Source organism: Amborella trichopoda, chromosome 2 (genome assembly GCF_054954075.1).
Source record: "Amborella trichopoda isolate Santa Cruz 75 chromosome 2, AtrichopodaSantaCruz75HAP2 v2.0, whole genome shotgun sequence".
Lineage (NCBI taxonomy): Eukaryota > Viridiplantae > Streptophyta > Magnoliopsida > Amborellales > Amborellaceae > Amborella > Amborella trichopoda.
In genome coordinates this window covers 67,957,621-67,965,537 of record NC_142337.1, presented here as the reverse complement: position 1 = coordinate 67,965,537, position 7,917 = coordinate 67,957,621, and the positions used below count along the sequence as shown (strand labels likewise).

The following is a 7,917-nucleotide window of genomic DNA, read 5'->3' as shown; positions in this document are numbered from 1 at the left end:
ATATTTTTATTAGGTGCGTTTTGATGAGAACATCACACAATTAAAATTTCAAGTGATTTGGATTTATAAAAAAAAAAAAAACTAAAATTCAAACATTACCGGACATCCGTGATTGTCAGTTAGATTCAATATGGGTCGTTGAGCTCATATGTTCATATGAATTAGTGGGTTAATCTCATATTTTTTTTATATATATATATATATATATATATATATATATATATATATATGGAAGTGTTATTATTGTTTGTTGGTGGGGATTTTTGTAATTATACAATCTCGGTTGGAGATAGAGAGGGACGGTAGAGAATGCTCCTTGAAATTTAGTGTCTGTTTGTCGGTGGAAATTATTGTAATATTACAATGTCTATTAGGGGGAGGAGAGAGAAAGGGAGAGAGTGTTTCCTCCTTGAAAGTTAGTTTTTGTTCATTAGTGGAAATTATTGTAATTTTACAGTCTCTAGAGGAGAGAGAGAGAGGGGTAAGGATTTCTCCTTTTGAAAAGCCATGTCTTTTTGTTGGTAGAAATTGCTGCAATTTTACGTTGTCCAGAAATGATTGACCTTTTCGTCATGCGTTTTGAATCAGTGATACCTCTATCAATTTGACATGCCTACTTTTCAAAACTTGCGACAAATAAATTTACGATCTATCACATTACTGGCTACTCTTTGAAACGCCTTTAATCCAATCAATCACGATAAGATTCTGGTTACCAACTCCACTAAGACCAAATTATGCTTTATGCCAAGGATAGCTCTGGACTTTCATATAAGTTAATTGTGTTTTTGCCATCGGAGTTTGGTCATTTACCTTAACTAAGAACCTTAACTATAATTTATATATGTTTGGGGACGTATAGTCATTCGATCTTAGTTGGCATTAAGTCAATCGTATGTTAATAGAGTTATTTTTTTAGCTCAACGACTAATGTCACATTATAGTTAGCTCGCTGTGTTAATTCGTCATATTAAGATGTAACAATTTTATTTTCTACTGATCTTGACTGTGTCTATTAATGGTTCTATTTATACAATATTTAAAATGTGCATATAGTGTGCTCCGACAATAGATACTATATATTGACTCACTAGTACAAAAGATGCTTTCTCGATCTAAAATTTTGGATAACTTTAGAATACCTTGTCTATGTTCAAAAAGAAAAAAGATTTTTTTCCAAAACTTAGGTCTTGAATTGTCAAAATCAACTTTTTCCTTTTTGAAATTATTCATATATACTATTTACAAAATCTGGGATAAAAATAAATAAATTTAATTATCCCATCAAATATACGATCTATGTTCATTTGGCAAAAATACTTTTAGGGTACAATTTTAAGAATTATTATTTTTTAAGATTGTTCCTTAGAATAAAAATAATTTAGGTGTAAAAATTAACGACATCTATATAATGAGATCATTTGCTTTTGATTCAAGGAGATTAAAATCATAAAAATTATATTTGAAATCAAGTGGTTGATGATATATCATTGGTTGAGCTTAAAGTTCAAAATGAAATTTTTTTAATATTATGATACATTTTTATCTAATGAATTTTATATCTAATGGTTAAAAATGATTGGGATATCTTTGTATAAAAAAAAAAACACTTATAATATACATTCTAAAAAATTAAAGTCATACAAATACGACTAATACGGTTTTTAAATGTGCGTTTCATTACATCATCAAAATACTATTGTATGAAATCACTTGAATGTGTACTTCATTACATCATCAAAATACTATAGTATGAAATCACTTGAATGTGTACTTCATTACATCATCAAAATACTATAGTATGGAATCACTTTTCTAATTTATATTGCTTTAAATATAAGGCAAGTAAAGAATAAGATCATTTACTTTCGATACTAAGTGGTCATATTAATCTTGACCATTGGATGTGAAATTGGATGGCTGTAATTATTCTATTGATCCAACCCATACTTCAACAAAAAAAAAAAAAAATTTGAACTTTACGACGCATCCCAACTATCAAATTTCAGTGGAACTGGGATCACTTTGATATAAATGGTTTCTTTGTATACATCCCTTTCCAATTGGTCTTTGCTCGGATTTTGTCAAGCCGTACTGGGCTCAGACTTGAGGACAATATCCTCGATCCACAATTCCAGATTATGCCGGGCTTGGTCGGGCCCGATAAGTATCAAAGTGTTGGAAGTCCGATAAGCTAGAGAGAGAATACCCGCTTATTTTCTCTCTCTAAACCCTCCAAAGTTGGCACCCTTCAGAACTTGAGCGAGCATCAGAGAACCAATGCAGAAACTAATGGTACTACTCTTTCCCATTTGTCCAAACGCTAAGCCTAATTTAAGATTCCACGACACCGAGAAAGAAACCCTAACCCTAAAAAAGGTGGAGACCTGGTATCTAGGGTTTTGAGCTGGAGTCCTCTAGGGTCTGGAGGGGGCGTTCCCAAGCTCTGTACCGATGCAACGATGACGGAGGATAAGCCACGAAAATGCAGCCTCTGCAAATCTCAAGAACTTCCATGGCTTTTCAATGTTAAGCACAAAGGTACCTTTTGTCGTCTCTGCACTTCTTGCTTGCTGATATCTCATTTAGAAACGTTTTGCCCTAGTTGCTTCGAAGTTTACACTGAGGAGGCGCCATTAAATGATGGCGTTAAGTGCTCAAAGTGTGTCTCAGTTTCGCATTCGACATGTGTTTCTCCCGAATGTTTGCCTGCTTATGCCTGCGCTCACTGCACAAACCCTAACTTTCCTTTCACGAATAATGGTGATTCTAATAAGAAAGGGTGGGGAATTGATGGGAACTTTTGTTCTATAAATCCTAATTCTACTCCAGCCATGAATCTCTCGACTGCAAAGGTTATTGTGGCAGCCGCTGAAATTTCTTCTCTCTCTATGAATAGAATTGCAATGGCTGCTAGGGGTGAAGCTGATCGAAGAGCCATGGATTCTTCGATCGCAAAAAGAAGGGCAAGAGATGCTCTTGTAAAATCCCTTGAATTAGGAGAAAAGGAGGATAGAAGGGTTCAAAAGGAGAAGGAGGAGAAGGATAAACATGGTGGAGTTTCTTCGTCTACTAATGCTATTTTGGGTACTCAGAGCTGTGTTAAAATGGAGAGGGAAGAGAAACAGAAGCCTTTTCCTGCTTATGTTGTTGGGCAGCAACACCTTCAAAACCATGTCCAGCCATCACAAAGAAGTGTACCATTGATGAAGGGTTCTCCCTCACCTGCGAGAGATGGAGCGGAGGCCTTTGCTGTTCGATAAAGGTGAAATCCAAAGATGGGTCTTTTTTTTTTGTTACATGTTTTGCCTTTTTTTTTTCTCTTTTGTAGTTTATATTGGAATGGATGACAAGGCGACCAGCTAGAAAGCTGGTTGGCCTTGTTTGGGTAAATAGCTTCTTCCTGTTGCTGTGGTTGTGTATTGGGAATGTTCTTGTTGTTGTTTCATTAAAGTTTAGTGGTAATTTTATAAAGTTAAACATTTAGTTTTTCCCCTCCTATTTGATGTAAGCTCTTTTTATAATGATTTTTAATTAATTACTATTATTATTGCTATTATTATTTTGCTGCTTTTGTGGAACTTGGAAGCAGCCATGTAGGAACAGTCTTTTGGTACAAGTGGAAGTCAGAAATTCTCCTAATCTTGTAGATACAGGGACAAAACTTATAGGATTTATTCTAAATATTGATTGTCGTTACGGGTACAAGGAGTCAAGGAGTCACATGAATATATACTATCACAAAGAGAACAAAAATGATGCTAGTCGACTAACATACCTTACTTAGATGGAAATCTTGGAATTGTGAGCACAATTGATAAGAGTCCAGCACAAGTGAGAAATGTGCAGTGCAGATTCTTATAGGCTATAGCATCCTGAAAATATGTTTATCCTTCCAAGGGATGAAAGTGAAAGAACCACTTATATAGAATGGGTAGTATAAGTCCCAAGCCCAGTTGCAGTGACAAGTAGTGAGACCTTCATGTAATAGAGGAGAGAGAGTATATAGTGGGACCTTTGCAGTTCTTATTTTTGTGACTTTTTTTTAATAAAATGGGTGTGGACCCTCTCAAAACACCTCATGAGTTTGACAAAAGAAAAAGAAAAAGGTTTTAATCGTCCCTATGTGACAACTTCATTATTTACATTTGGGTTCTTTTAGTATTTTGGATATGGTATATGCTGTTTAATTATTTTCTTCATTTTACTTTTTGAGGGTAAGAAGTAGGCCATAATGTTATTTAGTCATTTTTTTTTGTTTAATGGGGAGGCCAGAGGCTACATACACCATTACCCCAAAATAATTGCAATAAATTGTGTAGACGCAAAGAGAATAAATGGGCCACAAGTAGTCTGTCACCTTTTTAGATTTCAGGAACGGCGGAGTCTCTTGGTTGTAGCGGAGACAATCAAGGAACTTTGGATTACTATTAGGGTATGGTGGATTAGATGGGCCATAAAATTGGTGATTTGAACTTGGTCAAAGCACAATAATTTGGGGTCTTGGGTGAGTGGAAAGCTCAATCCCTATTGGAGTTATCAAAGTGGTTAAAGAAGAACAATTAGCTAATCTAACAGAAGAGGACAAGCTTAGGAAGGTCTCTCACAAATTATGGGGAGATGTGGTAGAAATCACTAAATCATCTAACACTAGAAATGCAGCCAGCATTTGAAGTTTAGGTTAAGTGCTTAAACGGGTTATAGTTTGGGGATAGGGTAGTACTGGATACGATCAAGACTTGTATTAGGGGTAAGAAATCAAACCTTCACAGTTGGTTGTATGCCTGAAAATGTGGAAAGAAGACTCATGTTGAAAGTGATAGAACTCTGGTCCTAGAAGATCCTTTTTTTAATGGTTACTGGTCTTAGATGGTCATGCATGGCATTGTTTAAGAATCTATGGAGGTTGTGGGATGTGATTTTTGAAGGAGGTTTTCTTGAGTTTGTGTGAAGGTGAGGATCATTATAGATATGAATGGAGGTTCATCACTTTGCTAATGAATGTTGAGGGCAATTGACATCTGTGACTCTCAACAAATCAACTTGGTTGGTAGCAAATATGAAAATATTGGTTGAAGTTCTAATTGTGAGGGCAATGGATGCTTTGTATGAGGGGCGTGTAGATATTGACATGGAATGAATGTTAGTATCTGAGGCATTAGGCATGAGAATGGGAACTGCAAGGTTGATATTAAGCATGTTGTAACTATGTGGTCTGGTATACCTCAACCACCTGCTAGGGGGGTATGGGGTTTGGTGCTTGATGGAGGATAGAGACTCGATCCTCTAGTTCTTATGGAAGCTCCTTGGTATTGAAGAAATGGGATGGCCTGTCTCCATTCTTGTTAATTCCCATTGCAAAATGTTTCATTTACATAGGTCAACTAGCATTGTAAAATGTTTTTTTATTTTTATTTTTTATGCTGAAGCAGCATTGTAAGATGTTTAAGCTACATTATCAATAGGTCAACTACTATAGGCCTGAGTGGAGGATTCACTACTATATGAAGAGTAGTCTTTCAACCTTAGTTTGCTAATGACTAGCCAAATCTTTTGGGTTGCCTCATATTATATGCGTAATTTTGAAATGGTTTGAGTCAGTTTTTGGTCAAAGGTTATTTTGCATGAGAGCCCTTTGGAGATTTCGTTTGGAGGAGTCATTTAAAGGTGACAGCTAGCAGGTTGAGCTGTTGGTCCTTGAGATGTTTTACTTGGGCTCCTTATTTGTTTGTAATCCTAAAAGGAGCTTTGGGGAATCATTGGTGGAGCCAGGGTTTTAAAAATCGGATTGATGCCTGACATAGTTTGAAAATTCGGCAGCCTGACCGCCTAGGCGGAAAAAATTTTCAAAAACGCCTAGGCGCAGTTTGGGCAGGTGCATAAGGCGTTTTGCTTCTAGGCGCTATTGTTTGGGCGGCCTAGGTGCCACCCTGTGACAATTTTTGGACGGCAGAAAAAAAAACCCTCGGGTGAGGGTAAAATACATAATTTTTCCACCCTAAAAAGGGGGAAAAAGGGTTTTAGGGGGAGAAAAAACCTTAGGGTCAGAAAAAACCTTAAAAACTACTATTTTGTGATTTATCGAAAGATCAATAAATTTTATATTTTTTCGATTTCTTGCCAAAATGAAAACAATAGTTCATGGGTGGATTTGGAGCTTCTAATAGTTGATTTTGAGAACTTTTAGCAGCCCAATATGAGGTTTGCACCGACACTGATTTGATTTTATTTTGCTACAATACATTATGTTATGAATCATGTGTTTTTGCTTTTACTTTTTTTTTTTTTAACGATATATTTACATGTTTGTAGTTAAAAGATTGATGTTTTTGGTGATTTATTGATTTTTTCCTTACTTGGACGATGAATTGAGCATATATTGTATTCTTTTATTGATTTTTTTCATCTATTTCATGATCACGAGGAGTTTTGGGCTTTTAAAATTGCCTTAAAAACTCCCTAAAGCTATAAACCATCCCTAAGTACTCCCCTATTTTATTTTTTTTGGGGTGGGCCGGGGGGGGGGGGTGGGGGTGTTTGATATTGTTGAGGGCTCCCTGTCCCTGGGCGCCTGACCGCCTAGGCGGCCAGGCACCCTAGGCGCCCGAATCCATTTTTTTGAACCTACAGCCCAAAATTATTGGGGTATCGTATACTGTTTCAATCGTTCTAAATCGGTTATTCCAATTCAGATTGGTGTATAGATTCGATGGATAAAATAAATTTAAGAACCGCGGAATCCCGCGAAAACAGGCTTCCCTTGACCGGATCACTCCCCCAAACCAAAAAAAAACAGTCGCGGTTCAAACCAGGCGATTCAGCCCTGTTTTATGATTTTAAAACCCTATGTGCAACAATATGAGGAGGTTTGTACCCTTTTTTGTGTAAATGGAGATCAGTGCCATGGAAAAGTTAATATGTTGTGAAGCTCAATCTCATCAAGACCACCCTAGCATGTATTTCGTGTTAATGTTTCTAGGACACGGTTCAGAGGTTGCCAAGGATTTCATCAGGTGGCAGATATGGTAATGGGAGGCATTAATTCTTTGGAAGTCAGAAGAAGTACGCAAATAAGAGTTTTCTTGTTTTGTACTTGGAAATACTCAAATAAGAGTTCCCTAAAAAACATTCAAATGAGAGTGCTCCATATGGGGCTGACATTGTCCTTTGAGCCCTTTTCTGGACCCCTATTATCAGAATGGAGCTATATGTTGAATATGAGCAAGTGAGCATGTTGTGAAGTTCTAATCTGATATCTGGTAGGTCAGTAATTCTTTGGTATGTATCCGAATGCTCAAGTATCCCACGGGTATTGATATCTCATTGGCTGCAGAGTGGGTTGATAAGGAATTTGACTATTGGGGATATCGTCTATCAACAAACTTCCAATGTGCATTTTTTTGTTTCTCCTGATATGTGCACAACTCTTATACACTATGTTACACACTTGATTTATTGTTTCTTCTACTAATATATGAGATGCACTATCATGAAAAAGGATAGCATCTATGAATCTATTTTTAAATTATTATTTAGTTATTTGTTAATTCAATAAGCCATTCTGATTTATTAGCTTTTGGCTTCACCACCTTTGACAAATTTATGAAACTGAAATTTGAAACCAGACTAGTATTTAGGCAGTGGCACTTTATCTCCAATGTCTATCAATTCTCTGAAATGTACCAGATAATTTTCATTCAAAATTTGCCTGCCTGTGTTTGTGCTCCCTCTCTGCCATGAATCTGGCTTTGTGGGATACAAGGACTATGTAACATATATTTTACTATATAACTTTGGCGACTCTTGGAGTTCAGTTCTCCTATTATCGATCTGAAGGCATGAACTATGACTTCATTTTTTTGCTTTTTAAAGAAAAAAAGAATGAAGAAATAAAGAATGAAGTCTGACATTGATACA

The 7,917-nt window shown here is 36.2% G+C and overlaps 1 protein-coding gene across 1 annotated transcript; it reads left to right on the top strand.

Moving 5' to 3' along the window:
* The first annotated feature begins 2,260 nt into the window (after window positions 1-2,260).
* LOC18430110 (PHD finger family protein) lies at window positions 2,261-3,499 on the top strand. Its single transcript, XM_006840272.4, has one exon. It carries the CDS (start codon window positions 2,463-2,465, stop codon window positions 3,261-3,263), a length of 801 nt encoding a protein of 266 aa, XP_006840335.1. The 5' UTR covers window positions 2,261-2,462; the 3' UTR covers window positions 3,264-3,499.
* The last annotated feature ends 4,418 nt before the right edge of the window (window positions 3,500-7,917 follow it).